The sequence below is a fragment of the Pleurodeles waltl genome, chromosome 8 (assembly GCF_031143425.1).
Source record: "Pleurodeles waltl isolate 20211129_DDA chromosome 8, aPleWal1.hap1.20221129, whole genome shotgun sequence".
Taxonomy (NCBI): Eukaryota; Metazoa; Chordata; class Amphibia; order Caudata; family Salamandridae; genus Pleurodeles; species Pleurodeles waltl.
The window spans coordinates 29,057,407-29,079,333 of record NC_090447.1 but is presented as its reverse complement, the minus strand read 5'-3'; the positions used below and the strand labels follow the sequence as shown (position 1 = coordinate 29,079,333).

Here is a 21,927-nt window from a genome sequence, read left to right as displayed (position 1 = left end):
GTGTGGAATTTAAAAATAAATCTACTTGTCCAAGGGACAAAATGTTACTGAAATCTACTTGTTTTGAAAAGATGGCTACTTGTCCAACTTTTTCCTATATCAGTTACCTAGTCTGAAAAAATGAATATTTTGGAACTGGAAACATGTTTGCAGTTTGGGAAGGTGCTTTTGTGTGTTGTATTTGTACATTTTGAAAAGAAATGTTTTAATGTGTATTTTTCTTAACTATCAGAAATTTGCTGGTACAGAGATCATATCGCCACCTATCAATACACTGATTGCAAACAGGGATCAAAAAATTACAAGCAATTGTTCACTAGGTGCATTAACTTACTGAGCTTTCACTAAGATATTGTAATAAGTGATCTCAAGCAATACGCAACAACTGGTATATAGTTTGGCGATTAAGACCCATCACTTACAAACTAGAGGTGCATCTGTGCAGCCTGTTACGTATCCACTGAACTCCTTTGAAGGTTGGTGTCCATGGACTGCAGATTACAACTAGCAAATTGCATTTGCACCTGACTTTGAGTTTTTCCAACAACATACACATTATCTTCTTTAATACTATATAATGCTCACTCTTTCCCATTTTCTGTCCCTCTTCTCTCTTGTTCCCTGGCCTGTGGTTTCTCATTTCCTCTAATTTTGAATATATTTTAAATTTTCATTACTTTTCCTCCTGTTTTTATACAATTCCCACTTTCATTTCTAGTAGTCTGTAACCTTGTTATTTTTTCTGTCCTTTGCTCCTTCACATCAACGGGAAGGTGCTGGCGAAGTGAAGAGCAGAAACCTCTGGGAGCAGCTGTTTTCAAGGTTCAGATCCTAAAGATCTCTATAGAGTGCAGTGGCCCGGAAGTGCTTGGAGGGACGCACGCGCTTTTAAAGATGCATCCTCTCTCTGTCTCTCTCTCTGTCTCTCTCTCTCTCTCACTCTCACACGCACACTGCAGATACACAGCTACTGCACATTCACACACCCTTCAAAGTGAAACATATCTACTATGCACACACAGAGTCCTGCAGACACAACCCACACAGACAACCTCCGAAAATGACACATATCCACCTTGCAAACATTCCTACCTACCGTCCACACCATTCAAAGACACATACACACACTCTACGGACACGTGTACACCCAACCACCCCCCCCCCCTCTTTGTGCATTCTCACACCTTGCAGTGAAAAACCTACACACATCTCTCCCTAGGGTACACACACTATTCAAAGACACATGCACACTCTCTACGGACAGATGTACACGCAACCCCCCCACCCCCCTCTTTTGTGCATACTCACACCTTGCGGTGAAAAACCTACACACATCCCTCCCCAGGGCACACACTCAAGCGCTTGGGAAGCTGCAAACACCCACCGGAGACAACCAGCGGCAGAGGGCACATCTCACCAGAGCTACACCGACTGCACTCTGCGTCCCAATGATGGAGTCCACTGCTCGAGTCAGTGGCTGGAGGATGAGGAGAGGTGATGAGAAGAAGGGGCGGGGCGAGGTGATGAGAAGAAGGGGCGAGGTGATGAGAAGAAGGGGCGGGGCGAGGTGATGAGAAGAAGAGGGCGAGGTGATGAGAAGAAGGGGGCAGGGCGATAAAACTCCCCACCGTCTACTTTACTTAGTGCCTGCAACTCTCCGACTGTGGCCCACATCCTTTATAACAAAAGCTTTCTTTCTGGACAAGGAGGTGTGGTCCAGTATATCATTTACGTTTGTATAGTATAATCGGAAAAACAAAGAAAGAAGCAACAAAGGGAAGAAGGTTTATAGGGCTCGGCGCTCACGATAAATCACCCAGTTGTTGTACAAGTCAAGTCAATTATAAACAGGGTGCTCCTGGCAGGAGGATTCTCCCCACTCCTCCAAAGTTTCTCAAAGAAAAACACAATATAATCAACAAATGCGGAGGCACACGTGAATTAGAAAGGGACAAGGTCCATGTCCGCATACAGTACAGTCCTCTTCCAAGCAATCAGGCACAATGCTGGCCAAGAAAATCTAGCATGAATCCAGATTATTCCTGAAGTTGTAGTATTCAAATACTGATACAAACGACAACAGCCTTTGACATGAATATAGTTTATTCTTGAGGTGTAGCGCACAGATACTGGTACAACAGACAACAGCCAACACGTGTTTCGTCCTGAGAGACAATAATCTCAGTGACTTCCTCAGGGCTCAACAAAGTATTTGGAGCAAAGTTGCTAACGAGAGCTCCAATAGCTCCCCAAGTAATACAAATCCTGTATTCAACATTGTAGCGGTAAATCCAAGTGTGTATATAAGAGGTGTTTGTTGGTACACCTTACGTCTCTAGAAGAATCGAAGGACATGAAATAACATGTCCCAAGGGGCTGAATTCCACTCCCCGGTCGGAGTGTTAGCTAGTTTTTATAGTATAAAGGTTATTACTCTCGACAGGGCTTGGCTGTGAGTACCAAAGTGCCTCAGCTCATCCCTTGTGGCGTGATTTAATGTCTAGTTGTCCGTGCACAAAACTAGACATTTGAACTTCTTGTCCCCTATGACAATCTAATTGGTTCGAGCGTAGGGCGATATAAATCCCCCACCCCTACAGAAGATGGAACCCCTCCACTGACCCGATAACACACCTGAGATTCAGAGCACAAAGTGTATCCTTTATATGTATGGCAAAATTGTATGCGTTAAGAAAGTAGGTATGTGTTTTAGGATCTGCTTGCACCAGTATTAAGTTTGGATTGTAATTGTGCTCGCACCATTTAAGCAAGCATATAACATTCAATACATACTCCATCCCTATAGAAAAAACATCAGGTTGATCTCCTTTCACTACTGGCTTGAGACATTGTTAAACACATCTTGGATCATTCCACAATAGCATTTTATTATCACGTCTTTCTATCAGCTTCGAGGTGTCCTTTCAGTATTTGTAGAATGGAAGAGGAACGATTTGATATCAGAAAAGCAGACTGTCGCCATACATCTAATTCTTTGTGTCATTCATTGGATTTTTATTTGCCTTCGTCTTCGGCTGTCTGGGAAACATAAGTCACTGCACAATCCAAATATGTAAACGGATGGTCCTCCTTCTACCCAGAACATCATAAGGGTGCTCCGGAAATCAAGCTAGGACCAGGAAAGCTGCAGTTTTACTATGCAGCTACGGATGTCCTCAAAGGAGGACACCATCGCCTGCAATCTGAAGGTGCAACACACAGCCAAACCCGGCCCTCATGGAGGAACACCATGGAGGGGGAAGCCGCAGTTGTCATAAATCTGGTCTTCTTACACTATTCATACGTGAGTGTCGGGAGAGTGAGCTATGCATCCTCTGTGTAAATTTGAAACCATACTTACACCATACAAAAACAAAGGCATGAGTGCACAATGACAAAGTTGACATCGAGAAAATAATGATAGAGCACTGCCCTGCATCGAGGGTCGTGTCTCCCACAGACTCAGAGAAGCGCTGGAAAGCTAAAGTGTCGCTACAGATGTCCTCAGAGGAGAGTATAATGGATGTGGAAAGTGTGCTCACTGTACTGCAACGTGAAAGGAAAATACACGGGCACCACAAAGTTGCAGGTTACTACCAACAGACATCCTCATAGAAGAGTGCCCCCTTGATGGAAAGCTGCAGTTGCACTATACCACCAACAGAGGTCCTTACAGAAGAGTGCCCCGGGATGGAAAGCTGCAGTCGCACTATACCACCAACAGAGGTCCTCACAGAAGAGTGCCCCCGCGATGGAAAGCTGCAGTCGCACTATACCACCAACAGAGGTCCTCACAGAAGAGTGCCCCGCGATGGAAAGCTGCAGTCGCACTATACCACCAACGGAGGTCCTCACAGAAGAGTGCCCCCGTGATGGAAAGCTGCAGTCGCACTATACCACCAACGGAGGTCCTCACAGAAGAGTGCCCTCGTGATGGAAAGCTGGAGTCGCACTATACCACCAACGGAGGTCCTCACAGAAGAGTGCCCCCGTGATGGAAAGCTGGAGTCGCACTATACCACCAACAGAGGTCCTCACAGAAGAGTGCACCGTGATGGAAAGCTGCAGTCGCACTATACCATCAACAGCGGTCCTCACAGAAGAGTGTCCCCGTGATGGAAAGCTGCAGTCGCACTATACCACCAACAGAGGTCCTCACAGAAGAGTGTCCCTGCGAAGGAAAGCTGCAGTCGCACTATACCATCAACAGCGGTCCTCACAGAAGAGTGCCCTGGGATGGAAAGCTGCAGTCGCACTATACCACCAACAGAGGTCCTCACAGAAGAGTGCCCCCGTGATGGAAAGCTGCAGTAGCACTATACCACCAACAGCGGTCCTCACAGAAGAGTGCCCCGGGATGGAAAGCTGCAGTTGCACTATACTACCAACGGAGGTCCTCACAGAAGAGTGCCCTTGTGATGGAAAGCTGCAGTCGCACTATACTACCAACGGAGGTCCTCACAGAAGAGTGCCCCTGGGATATAAAGCTGCAGTCGAACTATATCACCAACAGAGGTCCTCACAGAAGAGTGCCCCGGGATGGAAAGCTGCAGTTGCACTATACCACCAACAGAGGTCCTCACAGAAGAGTGCCCTTGTGATGGAAAGCTGCAGTCGCACTATACCACCAACAGAGGTCCTCACAGAAGAGTGTGCCAGTGATTGAAAGCTGCAGTCGCACTATACCACCAACAGAGGTCCTCACAGAAGAGTGCCCTGGGATGGAAAGCTGCAGTCGCACTGTACCACCAACAGAGGTCCTCACAGAAGAGTGCCCCCGTGATGGAAAGCTGCAGTCGCACTATACCACCAACAGAGGTCCTCACAGAAGAGTGTCCCTGCGATGGAAAGCTGCAGTCGCACTATACCACCAACGGAGGTCCTCACAGAAGAGTGCCCCCGTGATGGAAAGCTGCAGTAGCACTATACCACCAACAGCGGTCCTCACAGAAGAGTGCACGGAGACGGAAAGCTGCAGTTGCACTGTACCACCAACAGAGGCCCGTACAGAAGATTGCACCGGAGATGGAAAGCTGCAGTCGCACTGTACCACCAACAGAGGCCCGTACAGAAGAGTGCACGGAGACGGAAAGCTGCAGTCGCACTGTACTACCAACAGAGGCCCGTACAGAAGAGTGCACGGAGACGGAAAGCTGCAGTCGCACTGTACCACCAACAGAGGCCCGTACAGAAGATTGCACCGGAGATGGAAAGCTGCAGTCGCACTGTACCACCAACAGAGGCCCGTACAGAAGAGTGCACGGAGACGGAAAGCTGCAGTCGCACTGTACTACCAACAGAGGCCCGTACAGAAGAGTGCACGGAGACGGAAAGCTGCAGTCGCACTGTACCACCAACAGAGGCCCGTACAGAAGAGTGCACGGAGACGGAAAGCTGCAGTCGCACTGTACCACCAACAGAGGCCCGTACAGAAGAGTGCACGGAGACGGAAAGCTGCAGTCGCACTGTACTACCAACAGAGGCCCGTACAGAAGAGTGCACGGAGACGGAAAGCTGCAGTCGCACTGTACCACCAACAGAGGCCCGTACAGAAGAGTGCACGGAGACGGAAAGCTGCCGTTGCACTCTACCACCAACAGAGGCCCGTACAGAAGAGTGCACGGAGACGGAAAGCTGCCGTTGTGATATAACAACAGAGGTCCGTACAGAAGAGTGCACGGAGACGGAAAGCTGCAGTTGCACTATACCACCAACAGAGGCCCGTACAGAAGAGTGCACGGAGACGGAAAGCTGCCGTTGCACTCTACCACCAACAGAGGCCCGTACAGAAGAGTGCACGGAGACGGAAAGCTGCCGTTGTGATATAACAACAACAGAGGTCCGTACAGAAGAGTGCACGGAGACGGAAAGCTGCAGTTGCACTATACCACCAACAGAGGCCCGTACAGAAGAGTGCACGGAGACGGAAAGCTGCAGTTGTGATGCAGTACCAAAGACAACAATATAGTTGAAAAACCAACGTTGTACTATACTACCAACAGAGGTCCTCACAGGAGAGTACAATATAGATGATAAAACGACGCTGTACTATACCACCAACAGAGATCCTCAGAGGAGAGTACAATGAAGATGAAAAACTGATGCTCTACTATACTACCAACAAAGGTCTTCACAGAAGAGTACAATACAGATGTAAAACCGACGAGGTACTATACCACCAACAGAGGTCCTCACAGGAGAGTACAATGTAGATTAAAAACCAACGTTGTACTATACCACCAACAGAAGTCCTCAGAGGAGAGTGTCCCTGCGATGGAAAGCTGCAGTCGCACTATACCACCAACAGAGGTCCTCACAGAAGAGTGCCCCCGTGATGGAAAGCTGCAGTTGCACTATACCACCAACAGAGGTCCTCACAGAAGAGTACCCTTGTGATGGAAAGCTGCAGTCGCACTATACTACCAACGGAGGTCCTCACAGAAGAGTGTCCCTGCGATGGAAAGCTGCAGTCGCACTATACCACCAACGGAGGTCCTCACAGAAGAGTGCCCTCGTGATGGAAAGCTGGAGTCGCACTATACCACCAACGGAGGTCCTCACAGAAGAGTGCCCCCGTGATGGAAAGCTGGAGTCGCACTATACCACCAACAGAGGTCCTCACAGAAGAGTGCACCGTGATGGAAAGCTGCAGTCGCACTATACCATCAACAGCGGTCCTCACAGAAGAGTGTCCCCGGGATGGAAAGCTGCAGTAGCACTATACCACCAACAGCGGTCCTCACAGAAGAGTGCCCCGGGATGGAAAGCTGCAGTTGCACTATACCACCAACAGAGGTCCTCACAGAAGAGTACCCTTGTGATGGAAAGCTGCAGTCGCACTATACTACCAACGGAGGTCCTCACAGAAGAGTGCCCCGGGATGGAAAGCTGCAGTTGCACTATACCACCAACAGAGGTCCTCACAGAAGAGTGCCCTTGTGATGGAAAGCTGCAGTCGAACTATATCACCAACAGAGGTCTTCACAGAAGAGTACAATACAGATGTAAAACCGACGAGGTACTATACCACCAACAGAGGTCCTCACAGGAGAGTACAATGTAGATTAAAAACCAACGTTGTACTATACCACCAACAGAAGTCCTCAGAGGAGAGTACAATGAAGATGAAAAACCGACACTGTCCTATACCACCAACAGAGGTCCTGACAGGAGAGTACAATGCAGATGCAAAAATGACGTTGTACTATACCATCAACCGAGGTCCTCGCAGGAGAGTAAAATGCAGACGAAAAACCAGCGTGGTACTATACCATCAACAGAGGTCCTCGCAGGAGAGTACAATACAGATGAAAAACCGACACTGTGCTATACCACCAACAGAGGTCCTCAGAGGAGAGTACAATACAGATGAAAAACCGACATGGTTCTACACCACCAACAGAGGTCCTCACAGAAGAGTACAATATAGATGGAAAGCTGCAGTTGCACTGTACCACCAACAGAGGCCCGTACAGACGAGTGCACGGAGACGGAAAGCTGCAGTTGCACTCTACCACCAACAGAGGCCCGTACAGAAGAGTGCACGGAGACAGAAAGCTGCAGTTGCACTGTACCACCAACAGAGGCCCGTACAGAAGGTTGCACCGGAGATGGAAAGCTGCAGTTGCACTGTACTACCAACAGAGGCCCGTACAGAAGAGTGCACGGAGACGGAAAGCTGCAGTTGCACTGTACCACCAACAGAGGCCCGTACAGAAGAGTGCACGGAGACGGAAAGCTGCAGTTGCACTATACCACCAACAGAGGCCCGTACAGAAGAGTGCACGGAGACAGAAAGCTGCAGTTGCACTGTTCTACCAACAGAGGCCCGTACAGAAGAGTGCACGGAGACGGAAAGCTGCAGTTGCACTGTACTTCCAACAGAGGCCCGTACAGAAGAGTGCACGGAGACGGAAAGCTGCAGTCGCACTGTACCACCAACAGAGGCCCGTACAGAAGAGTGCACGGAGACGGAAAGCTGCAGTTGCACTGTACCACCAACAGAGGCCCGTACAGAAGATTGCACCGGAGATGGAAAGCTGCAGTTGCACTGTACCACCAACAGAGGCCCGTACAGAAGAGTGCACGGAGACGGAAAGTTGCAATTGCACTATACCACCAACAGAGGCCCGTACAGAAGAGTGCACGGAGACGGAAAGCTGCAGTTGCACTGTACCACCAACAGAGGCCCGTACAGAAGAGTGCACCGGAGATGGAAAGCTGCAGTTGCACTGTACTACCAACAGAGGCCCGTACAGAAGAGCGCACGGAGACGGAAAGCTGCAGTTGCACTGTACCACCAACAGAGGCCCGTACAGAAGATTGCACCGGAGATGGAAAGCTGCAGTTGCACTGTACTACCAACAGAGGCCCGTACAGAAGAGTGCACGGAGACGGAAAGCTGCAGTTGCACTGTACCACCAACAGAGGCCCGTACAGAAGATTGCACCGGAGATGGAAAGCTGCAGTTGCACTGTACCACCAACAGAGGCCCGTACAGAAGAGTGCAGAGACGGAAAGCTGCAGTTGCACTATACCACCAACAGAGGTCCTCACAGAAGACTGCATGGAGATGGAAAGCTGCATTTGCACTATACCACCAACAGAGGTCCTCACAGAAAAGTATGATGATGTAGACTTTATATATAGTTACACTTTGGAAGAGCAAGTTAAGCAAAAGGCCTAATGCTGACATCTTGAGAAAATACAAAGATCATTGCTTTGCACTTAGGTCCATGTTTTCTTCAAACAAGTGCAATAAACAAACACTTCTGCAAGATCACATTTGGCAGGGCTGACTCCCACCATAAACCTTTTTCATTCTTTTTAGGAATTAGCATGTGCATCCCAATGGAGAATGGCAACCGCGCAACTATTCTGGAATATTTGCACACGATGAATACATGTAACTGCAATACCAGTGTACAGCGACTGCAGTTCCTCAAGTCATTACTATACCAAAGCTGCTGGTGGTTGACAGCGATACGTCAACATTGCCACTTAAGAAAATAAACGCTGAGTGTTCTGGAAACAGTCGATGACACCCTACAAGAGACGCAGACTAGCAGTCACTGGGAAGAACAAGTGCCTAAACAGTTCTAATCTTGGGGGACTCTTTTTTAAGTGTATACATAAATGTGCAAGAGAAAATGCAGTCAATAAAAGTGAAGGCATCCAATGGTTGAAGTGGGTGGGTCCAATGAACTACATTTGTGTTGTGGTGGAAGGGAGGGAGTGACGTTTGAATAGACCAATCGGAAAAGAGTGTTGATGAAGAGCCTCTGTATGCGGATATATTCTGAACGATATTCTTTGGAAAAGATGAAGCTGACGAAAGAGCTGAAGGTGTCTTTTGGCCAGGCCTAGCAGTGGATGGACAAGTCATCAGTCTCAAGAACAAGACCCACAAAGCAGGCACAACATGAACTGAGACCAAAGCCGCCAATTCTCAGTACAGCAAATGGGTGGAGATGACACTATGGTTATACAAATGGAGGAGTACATGGGACTTCTCACAAAGACTCTCATAGGGAAGTATCGTCTCACTGTAAGAAGGCGTGCGGAGGGTACATCGAGAGACAAAGTCCGATGGTACACCCCCTCCCAAGCAGATCAACCCCTTAAACAGCTTCCTTGGCCCCACTGAGTTTTCAATATCTTCAACCTGTTGTCTGCCAGGATGCTTCCTTTTGTACTTACTCTTGGGGACCACATCAGGGAAGTGACCCTATGCGAGTCCTACGGATGTCTACGGGACACAGAAGCGGTTAAAAAACCCTATAAACCTTGTTCTCCCATACAGAGACGACGATAAGTCAATGATGAAATGAGGAGGGTCAGAGGACTGTTACCAAGAGGATGTGTCTTTTAATGGCAGACATCTTTAATAAGGACTCAAGTTGTCTTGCAGCTGGAAAGACTCTCATAGAAGGATTTAGTCGCTTTTGATGAGAGGCCCAGGACCAGCGGTGTGCCGCGCCAACACCAGCTATGCAGGTACAAGGCCGCGCCGCTACCAGTGCCCATCTGCCACCCTCTCACACCCACTGATCTTGGTGCATTCAGTATGGAGCAGGCAGATCATGTGAGAAAAGGAAAGCACCTGCTTGTGTCTGTGGCATCAGGTAGGATGGGGCATCTGGGACAGATAACATCAATGGCTGGGGGATGTTAGTAAGAGAAGGAATCTTGACACTAGCATCCGAATCATGAAGTAAGTCGAGAGATGAGTAATATAGGCGGGCCAGGGATGATGTCAGTGAAAGAAGCACGTTTGGAACTAGCCTCCATAACAGGGTACCTTACTCCTTGGAAGCACACAAATGAATCTGCGGACTGCCTAAGGGTTTATCACTCACCCAATACCTTCTTCAATGCACACATGATACCTCTGGTCAGTGTATTGTGTGCACACATCAACAACCTCTCCTACGCTGATGACATGCAACTCATACTCTCCCTCTCTGACCACAACTCCAACACAAAAAACAAGTTCACCGCCAGCATTACTGAAGTCGCAAACTGGCCGAAAGCCAGCTGTCTCAAGCTCAACACCTGCATGAAAGAAGGAGTAATCTTCGGCAAAAGCACCGAACAATTGGACTCCAAGTGGTAGCAGACCAATCTGAGACCCAGGTCAGGAACCTCTCAATAATCCATCAACAAGACGGACACAACCACACAAGCCAATAGCATTTCCACACCCCAAAGATGCTGAGAAAGATTTTTCAATGGCTTCCAAGCAACACTAGAAAAACTGTCTCTCTTGCCCTAGTCACCAGCAAGTTGGACTAGAGGAACCCGGGATCAACAAGCAAATCACCAGACGACTACAAACCATCCAGGACTCAGCAGTCAGACTCATTCTCAATCTCCCAAAGAGAGCTCAAACTACCAAACCACACAGCAAACGTAGGGAGCTCCCCTGGCTCCAGAGACAAAAACGTGCTCATTTAAAGCTCCTCAGACACACACTCAAGGCACTAGAAAACGTAGGTCCCACGTACCTGAACTGTTGCATTTTCTTCCAACAACCACCTCCGCTCCACAGGACTACTACTCACACACCTCCCACGCATACACAGAACCAGATCAGGACAGGCGTTCTCTTACATTGCTCCAAAAGCATGGAATAGCCTCCCACTTCACATCAGAGATTCCTCATTTCTTCTTAAATTTTGCAAGAGGCTGAAGGCCTGGCTTTTCAATTAACTAACCTACTATAGGCAGGGCTAGGCACACACACCTGCTCAGCACAAGAATATCCTTGCAGGCGACAGTGCACTTTACAAAGACACAAAACGTAACACAACACACACAGCACAACATAACATAACCATGGGGCCGGGGGAAAATGTTAGTAAAACGACAAACTCTGACACCAGGAGTAAGCTCGACCCTGGAGCATACAAATGAGATCAGGGGCTGGGGTAGGATGCCAGTAAGAGAAGGAAGATTGGCATCAGCATCTAAAGCCTTGAGTAGGATGAAGCAAGGAGGAAGCAGATCAGATGAGAAGGGGGGTTAGTAAAAGCAGAACACCTACGAGCATCCTTAGCTTTGAGAATGATGGGCCACAGAGTAGGCAGATAATATCAGAGGATGTTAGTAGCAAAGGAACATGCAGCACAAGCCCCCACAGCATGGAGTAGAGAAGTGAGGTCCAGCTAAACAGAGTCCTTAAGGTCTAGTTCTCTGCAGTTTCTAGCACTACAGTAGTGTGCGGAGGTTCCACGTCGATTAGTGCTGTGGAGAAGGATTCTGGCTGTTTTCATGATTTACCATGGTGGTGTAGTGTGATCTGATCTGCCCTGGGCCTCAAAGTGAGAATATTAGGTACAAATCTGACTACTGAAGACCCAAGTGCTAGAACACCCTCCCCTGTCCTAGGATGACCTGCTGAACTCTAGGTACCTCTACCACACTCACCTTTGATGTTTCCTGTTGGTATTATGCCTTCCGTCGTCCCCCCGTAGCCTCCTGAGACAATGCTGGTCTCGTTCAAGTTGGGTCCGGACACCATCACCTGCTGCAGGTCCTACAACCAGCAAGAACAGAAAAGATTATTGGTGACCACTCATGGGGATCACCTCCAGGCCTGCTAGAAACACCCACATGTAGCATGAAATAGGACATACCAGCGGTGCACCGCACATGCTGAGACCATATACTAGTGCATGATCAGTCAACAAACGCAACATCATGTCATCAATTGTAACAATGCGCAATGTGGCATTGCAGGGGAGAAGGGTGAGCAACACAAAGCATCATACCATGAGTCAACACACGCCTCACCACAATATTACAGGAAATGAAAGAAAGACTGTAGAATGTGGTGGACTTGGGTGTCTGATGCAAGGCGCTAGGATGTGGGATGTGACAAGGGTCTGTGGGCACTGGCAGGGCACAGGAGATCCAGGACTCATCTCAGGCTTATCTCAGACTCACAGGTAAAGTGAGGTACTTCAAGATGGGCTGCTGAAACACAAGATGCAAAGGGCCAATACAGGGCACGACGGTGGGTCAAAAGTCGCAATGGTTGGGCATAGCAAAAATAATTTATGGATTCGGAATGGAATGAAGATCCTAAGAGCACCATACACAAGTCTCGGCCTCTGTATATAAAATAAATGTACCCCATCTTCACCTTCAGGGATGCTTACAACCAGAAATATACTTTCTAGTTCAAACCATACCCTTAAAGCCCTGGACAAGCCCACCCCCACCCGCCCACTTTCATGATGTCACGAGCTGGCCTAGTCTTGTCTTCCCCCGAATGTGACTGTGCAGGTTGCTGCTGGGGCTGGAATCTCTCCACTGTTTGCCAACTATGTGCCTGGAAACCACCTCTGTGCAATTTCCGGTCCTCCCCCATTTACATTTCCAAGCAGGGGTGAGCCTGGCTGTCATGATGCACAGAGGACAGGCTTTGTACTGGATGGTGTGGTCAGCTGGGATGAAGGCAGACAAGATGTCGCGTAGGGTGATGTGTTGTGGTGCACCTGTGGAACCCTGACTCCTGACGGCTGCAGAGATCACCAATGAAAGGAGACAACTTGAGGAGGTTTAAGACCCTTTTGAGGGGTCTGAAGATGAGGTCTGGAGGGACACGGGGTGGTAGCCGGAGAGGACCAAGTGTTCCGTCGAGAACTGTGAAGTATTTCACTGGCAGGTGGGTGGGGGAAGAAGCATGAGGGAGTGGGTGGAGCTTAGACTAAGGGATAGAGGAAGAGACAAGGGAGTTATCATAGAAATCTGACTAGAAGATCAGGTCTGAGCAAAGATAAAGGGCCTGATGTAAAACTCGGCGGACGGGTACTCCGTCACAACGGTGAGGGATATCCCGTCCGCCAAAATCTAAATCCCACAGGACATAATGCGATACATATTTTGACGGACGGGATATCCATCACCGCTGTGACTGAGTAACCTGTCTGCTGAAATCTACATCAGGCCCAGAGTTACTTGCCCGTAACAATAGTTCGCGAGCCGCGTATCTTCCTTAGCTTCATATGAAATGCAGGGATGTCCATCTGCGCAACTGAGAATCCCCGAACACACCAAAGAACTACACGTTTAGCGTCCCTGGTGGAGCCACAGAGACATCCCTGATGTAGGAGACGAGGGTTACACGATGGAGGTGCAGTAAGGGTAACACCACCATTTTGATTTTGAACAACTTCCAGGCAGAAGATGTGGCCAGTTAAAGGTCTAAAGTCAAGCTGTGGATGGGGGTCTTAAAGAATGACATTAAAGAGCCATTCGCCTCATAAAGCCATCAACTATCACCATCACTGGTCATGAGGATCAGCATCCATCTAAGACTAACCTTTAATCCCAGGAATATCACTGATAACATCCTGGTAAAAACAGTGGCCACCACAGTGGCAGTAAGTACCAGAAAAACAAAGCCTTGATGCAACAGGACAGAGCACACGGCTCAGTCTGGCAAGGAGATGCTGAGAACCACACATTCATCCAGGGCTCTACATCTTTCCTGATGATCACACTCCAAGAACAGGTCCAGGGAGCAGCCGGCTGGCAGGATCCTTCAGGGGACCGGGCAGGGATCTTACGCAGCCTTCACCTAGGGCTCCGAGGCTGACAGCGGGCCCTGAAGAGACCGTCCTGGTGAAGCCACCTTCTGACAGAGGTGGGCAACCAAGGCTTTGGAAGAAGAGGACACCTTGCCAACTCCAAGCCTTGGCACTCGATGATGTTAGGGTCCACCGTGTCTCATCGGCCAGGCCTGGCGTGGGAGGGCTCCATGCCTCCACCTGGACGCAGTGTGGTCTGCTCTGGCGAGGGATGGGTGAACCGAGGTGTGGTATCTTCACCACTACCCAGGACTGTGGATTATGGTCACACACTCTGCTCACCCACCACTGTGGCTGCCTGTTACCTTCCCTCGCTGGGCTTTACCATGTGGATTGTGTCAATCTCTCTGAGAGGGCATTCTTTCATCCTGAAACACCATGTCCTTCCTGCAGGACCTCCCTCTGAGAGGGCATTCTTTCATCCTGAAACACCATGTCCTTCCTGCAGGACCTCCCTCTGAGAGGGCATTCTTTCATCCTGAAACACCATGTCCTTCCTGCAGGACCTCCCTCTGAGAGGGCATTCTTTCACTTTGAAACAGCATGCCCTTCCTGCAGGACCTCCTTCTGAGAGGGCATTCTTTCATCTTGAAACAGCATGCCCTTCCTGCAGGATCTCCCTCTGAGAGGGCATTCTTTCACCTTGAAACAGCATGTCCTTCCTGCAGGACCTCCCTCTGAGAGGGCATTCTTTCACATTGAAACAGCTTGTCCTTCCTGCAGGGCTGCAGGACCTCCCTCTGAGAGGGCATTCTTTCACCTTGAAACAGCTTGTCCTTCCTGCAGGACCTCCTTCTGAGAGGGCATTCTTTCATCTTGAAACAGCATGTCCTTCCTGCGGGGCTGCAGGACCTCCCTATGAAAGGGCATTCTTTCACCTTGGAAACAGCATGCCCTTCCTTCAGGACCTCCCTCTGAGAGGGCATTCTTTGACCTTGGAAACAGCTTGTCCTTCCTGCGGGGCTGCAGGGCCTCTATCTGAAAGGGCATTCTTTCACCTTGAAACACTGTGTCCTTCCTGCAGGACCTCCCTCTGATAGGGCATTTTTTCACCTTGAAACAGCATGTCCTTCCTACAGGACTTCTCTCTGATAGGACATTCTTTACTATTGAAACAGCTTGTCCTTCCTGCGGGGCTGAAGGACCTCCCTCTGAGAGGGCATTCTTTCACCTCGAAACAGCATGTCCTTCCTGCGGGGCTGCAGGGCCTCCCTCTGATAGGACATTCTTTGACTCTGGAACAGCATGTCCTTCCTGTAGGGTTGCAGGACCTCTTTTGAGAGGTTATTCTTTGTCCTTGAAAAAGCATGTCCTTCCTGGAGGGCCTCTCTCTCTCTGAGGGGGCTTTCTTTGACCTTGAAACAGCATGTCCTTCTTGCAGGACCTCTCTCTGATAGGGCATTTTTTCACATTGAAACAGCATGTCCTTCCTACAGGACTTCTCTCTGATAGGACATTCTTTCATCTTGAAACAGCTTGTCCTTCCTGCGGGGCTGAAGGACCTCCCTATGATAGAACATTCTTTGACCTTGGAATAGCAGGTCCTTCCTGCAGGGTTGCAGGACCTCCCTCTGATGGAACATTCTTTGACCTTGGAATAGCATGTCCTTCCTGCAGGGCCTCTCCCTCAGAGACGGCATTCTTTCACCTTGGAAACAGCTTGTCCTTCATGCAGGACGTCTCTCTGAGAGGACATTCTTTCATCTTGAAACAGCTTGTCCTTCCTGTAGGGCTGCAGGACTTCCCTCTGATAGGACATTCTTTGACCTTGGAAACAGCTTTTCCTTCCTGCAGGACCTCCCTCTGAGAGGGCATTCTTTGAGCTTAGAAACAGCTTGTCCTTCCTGCAGGACCTTTCTCTGAGACGGTTTGGTGGTCCTGCAGCGCTCCCTTGGGACACCAGGCTGTACTAAATGTTGTCTCCTTGATTTTGGGGTAAAACTGCTTCAGAAATGTTTTCACTTAGGGGTGATGGGTAATATTTTTATCTGAGACACGTGCGCTTTTAAGTTGTGCAATGTACAAAGCGTGGTTATCACAGGCTGCCCCACAGCAGGACTGCCCCACAGCGGTACCCACAGTCACCCCATAGCTCCAGGCTCCATCAATTCAAGGGGGGCCCCTCCAGCTACCTCCCAACCTCAGAAAGATGCTGACACCAAATCTGCCTGCTATGGTGAAAGGATGCACAATACGTGCCCTGAAAAGCGGACCCCCTGAACCTCCTGGAATTCATCCACAATCTGAGAGTGAATTAAGTTCTCTTCGTTGAAAGGAACGAGGAATGTCCTGTGTCCAACAGTGACCCTCGGCCTGGACTCGCCCAGGACGAGGGGCCGCTCCGGTGAGACTGGACCATGGGGCATCCCCTGAAACAAGTGCAAATAATGGGGTCTCTGTAAGGTGTGGAGTGGCCGTCAGCCTATGGAGGAAGCGGGGCCTCGACCCCCCTGACCTGACCCTTGCAGCCTTTGAAGTGCTGGTTTGAGGAAGCACACTGAGGGGAGGGCTGTGGACAATAGGCGCTATAAAGGGCCTCCTCAGATCCTTGGACAGGCCGTGGGCGCTCTCAGCTTCCAGGCGCTGTGAGCGGTGACCATCAAAGACCCAGGGCACCCCGCCCCCGTGCCCACACCACACAATACAGCCAAGGGCCTTATCCGTGCGCTGCAGCCAGTAGCCAGAGGCCAGTGGCCACTCGCCCACACCCCTGTAGGACAATGCGCCTCACAGTCTGCTGGTCAGGACGCCAGGGAGCTTTAACTCATGCTACAAAGACAGCCCGCAGCACACTGTGCTACCGGTCTGGAACCACAAACCACCCCGGCAGCGCAACCACAAACCATCCCTGCAGCGCAACCACAAACCACCTGGGTGGGGGGACCACAAACCACCCTAGCAGCCGAACCACAAACCACGCAGCAGCAGAACCACAAACCACCTCGGCAGAGAAACCACAAACCACCCGACAGCGCAACCACAAACCACCCAGGCAGCGGAACCACAAACCACTCGGCAGCGGAACCACAAAATAAATCACCCTGGCAGCAAGACCACCAACCAAACCACAAACCACCCCGGCAGCGGAACCACAAACCACCCGGCAGCGGAAACACAAAACAAATCACCCTGGCAGCAAGACCACAAACCAAACCACAAAACACCCCGGCAAAGGGACCACAAACTAAACCACAAAACACCCTGGCAGAGGGACCACAAACCATACCACAACCCACCCCAGCAGCGGAACCACAAACCACGCAGCAGCAGAACCACAAACCACGCAGCAGCAGAACCACAAAACAAATCACTTCTGCTGCGAGACCACAAACCAAAGCACAAAACATCCCGGCAGAGGGACCACAAACCAAACCACAAAACATCCCAGCAGAGGGACCACAAACCAAACCACAAAACACCCCAGCAAAGAGACCACAAATCAAACCAAACCACAAAACACCCCGGCAGAGGGACCACAAACCAAACCACAAAACACCCCGGCAGAGGGACCACAAAACCAAACCACAAAACACCCCGGCAGAGGGACCACAAACCAAACCACAAAACACCCCGGCAGCAAACCACAAAACACCCAGGCAGCGGAACCACAATCCATCCGGGCAGCAAAACCTCAACCCACCCAGGCAGTGGAACCACAAACCATCCCTGAAGCGGAACCACAAACCGCCACCCTCCAGCAGCGGAACCACAAACCACCAAGCAGCGGAACCACACAACATCCTGGCAGCGAAACCACAAACCATCCCTGCAGCTTAACCACAAACCAAACCACAAAACACCCCGGCAGAGGGACCACAAATCAAACCATCCCGGCAGCGGAACCACAAACCAAACCACAAACCACCAACCACTCCGGCAATGGAACCAAAAACCAACTAGCAGTGGATCCACAAACCAAACCACCCAGGAGTGGAACCACAAACCAAACCACCCCGGCAGCAGGACCACAAACCACCCCGGCAGCAGGACCACAAACCAATCCTGCAGAGGAACCACAAACCAATCCTGCAGAGGAACCACAAGTACCCCTGCAACAGAACCACAAACCACGCCGAAGGCAGAACCACAAACTAACCCCACAGTGGAACCACAAACCCCCCCCTATAGCAGAACAACAAACCACCCCGGCAGCGGGACTACAAACTAACCCAGCAGCAGAAGTACAAACCACCCCTGCAGCGGGACCATAAACCACCCAGCAGCGAAACTACAAACCACCCTGGCAGCTGGACCACAAACTACCCTGGCAGCGGAACCACAAACCAAACCACAAACCAACCTGGCAGCGGAACATCAAACCACTCTAGCAGCAGACCACAAACCCCCCCAGCAGTGGAATCGCAAACCACCCCAGCAGCGAAACCACAAGCCACCCAGCAGCGGAACCACAAACCACCCTAGCAGCAGAACCACAAACCACCCAGCAGCGGAACCACAAACCACCCAGCAGCGGAACCACAAACCACCCTGGCAGCAGAACCACAAACCACCCAGCTGTGGAACCACAAACCACCCAGCTGTGGCACCACAAACCACCCAGCTGTGGCACCACAAACCAACCCAGCATTAGAACCACAGAGCACTCCGACAGTGGAACAACGAACCACCCCAGCAGCGGAACCACAAACTAACCCAGCTGCAGAAGTACAAACCACCCCTGCAGCGGGACCATAAACCACCCAGCAGCGAAACTACAAACCACCCTGGCAGCTGGACCACAAACTACCCTGGCAGCGGAACCACAAACCAAACCACAAACCAACCTGGCAGCGGAACATCAAACCACTCTAGCAGCAGACCACAAACCCCCCCAGCAGTGGAATCGCAAACCACCCCAGCAGCGGAACCACAAACCACCCAGCAGCGGAACCACAAACCACACTAGCAGCAGAACCACAAACCACCCAGCAGCGGAACCACAATCCACCCAGCAGTGGAACCACAATCCACCCAGCAGTGGAACCACAATCCACCCAGCAGTGGAACCACAATCCACCCAGCAGCGGAACCACAAACCACCCCAGCAGTGGAACCACAAACCATCCCAGCAGTGGAACCACAAACCACCCCAGCAGCGGAACCACAAGCACCCTGACAGCGGCACAACAAACCACCCCAGCAGCGGAACCACAAATTAACCCAGCTGAAGAACTACAAACCACCCCGGCAGCGGGACCCCAAACCACCCAGCAGAGAAACTACAATCCACCCTGGCAGTGGGACCACAAACTACCCTGGCAGCGGAACCACAAACCAACACGGCAGCGAAACATCATACCACCCTGTCAGCAGACAACAAAACACCCCGGCAGCGGAACCGCAAACCACTCTGGCAGTGGAACCACAAACTAACCCAGCTGAGGAACTAAAAACCACCCCGGCAGCGGGACCACAAACCACCCCAGCAGCGGAACCACCAACCACTCTGGTAGTGGAACCACAAACCCCAGCAGCGGAACCACAAATCACCCAAGCAGTGGAACTACAAACCACCACCCTCCGGCAGCAGAACCACAAACAACCCCGGCAGTGGAACCATAAACCACCCAGCAGCAGAACCACAAATCATCTTGGAAGCATAACCACAAACTACCCATCAGCGGAACCACAAACCAAACCACCCCGGCAGCAGAACCACAAACCATCCCAGCAGCAGAACTACAAACCACCCCAGCAGTGGAACCACAAACCACCACCCCCCGGCAGAAGAACCACAAACCTCCCCGGGAGAGGAACCACAAACCACTCCAGCAGCAGAACCACAAACCACCTGAGCAATGGAACCATAAAATAACCCAACAGAGGAACCACAAACCACCCCAGCAGTGGACCCACAAACCACCCCTGCAGCGGAACCATAAACCACCCCAGCAGCGGAACCACAAATCACCACCCTGGCAGCAGAACCACAAACCACCACCCTGGCAGTGGAACCACAAACCACTCCAGCAGTGAAACAACAAACCACCACCCCGGCAGCAGAACCACCAACCACCATCACCACAGCAGCGCAACCACATACCACCACCCCAGCAGTGGAACCACAAACTACCACCCTGGCAGGGAATCACAAACGACTCCGGGAACAGAACCACAAAGCACACCGGCAGCAGAACCACAAACGACACCGGCAGCGGAACAACAAACCAAACCGGCAGCAGAACCACAAACCACACTGGCAGTGGAAGCACACCGGCAGCGGAACCACAAACCTCCCCAGCAGCGGAATCACAAATCAACCTGGCAGCAGAACCACAAACCACCCCTGCAGGAGAACAACAAATCACCCCAGCAGCAGAACTAAAAAGCACCCCAGCAGCAGAACTACAAAGCACCCCAGCAGCAGAACCACAAGGCACCCCAGCAGCAGAACCACAAGGCACCCAGCAGCAGAACCACAAACCACCCCAGCAGTGGAACCACAAACCACCACCCTCCGGCAGAAGAACCACAAACCTCCCCGGCAGAGGAACCACAAACCACCCCAGCAGCGGAACCACAAACCACCTGAGCAATGGAACCATAAAATAACCCAACAGAGGAACCACAAACCACCCCAGCAGTGGAACCACAAACCACCCCTGCAGCAGAACCATAAATCACCCCAGCAGCAGAACCACAAATCACCACCCTAGCAGCAGAACCACAAATCACCACCCTAGCAGCAGAACCACAAATCACCACCCTAGCAGCAGAACCACAAACCACCACCCCGGCAGTGGAACCACAAACCACTCCAGCAGTGAAACAACAAACCACCACCCCGGCAGCAGAACCACCAACCACCATTACCACAGCAGCGCAAACACATACCACCACCCCGGCAGTGGAACCACAAACTACCACCCTGGCAGGGAATCACAAACGACTCCGGCAACAGAACCACAAAGTACACCGGCAGCAGAACCACAAACCACACCGGCAGCGGAACAACAAAGCACCCCAGCAGCAGAACTACAAAGCACCCCAGCAGCAGAACTACAAAGCACCCCAGCAGCAGAACTACAAAGCACCCCAGCAGCAGAACCACAAAGCACCCCAGCAGCAAAACCACAAAGCACCCCAGCAGCAAAACCACAAAGCACCCCAGCAGCAAAACCACAAAGCACCCCAGCAGCAAAACCACAAAGCATCCCGGCCAAAGAACCACAAAGCACTCTGGCAGTGGAACCACAAAGCACTCTGGCAGTGGAACCACAAAGCACTCTGGCAGTGGAACCACAAAGCACTCTGGCAGCGGAAGCACAAACTACCCTAGCAGCAGTACCACAAACTACCCCAGCAGCAGAACCACAAACCACCCTGGCTGCAGAGTCACAAACCAAATAACAAACCACCCCAGAAGTGGAACCACAAACCACCCCAGAAGCAGAACTACAAACCACCCCGTCAGTGGAACCACAAACCACCACCCTCCTGCAGAGGAACCACACACCACCCCAGCAGTGGAACAACAAACCGCCACCCTCTGGTAGCAGAACCACAAACCTCCCTGGCAGGGGAACCACAAACCACTCCAGCAGTGGAACAATAAACCTCCACCCTGGCAGCAGAACCACAACCCACCACCACCACAGCAGCAGAACCACAAACCACCATCCCAGCAGTGGAACCACAAACTGCCCCAGCAGCAGAACCACAAACCACACCGGCAGCAGAACCACAAACCACAACGGCAGCAGAACCACAAACCACACCGGCAGAGGAACCACAAACCACACCGGCAGAGGAACCACAAACCACACCGGCAGCAGAACCACAAACCACACCGGCAGCAGAACGTCAAACCACACTGGCAGCGGAAGCACAC

General features: G+C 50.9%; 1 protein-coding gene across 7 annotated transcripts in view; it reads right to left on the bottom strand.

Annotated features, from left to right (window-relative positions):
• The window catches only part of ARFIP2 (ARF interacting protein 2), a 224,119-nt gene that overhangs the window by 67,082 nt on the left and 135,110 nt on the right, over nucleotides 1-21,927 (bottom strand). For all 7 annotated transcript variants that reach the window (XM_069203655.1, XM_069203654.1, XM_069203657.1 and 4 more), the window contains one exon: nucleotides 11,929-12,037. In XM_069203655.1, the coding sequence (XP_069059756.1) occupies nucleotides 11,929-12,037 (109 nt within the window). The remainder of the gene's footprint in view (nucleotides 1-11,928; nucleotides 12,038-21,927) is intronic.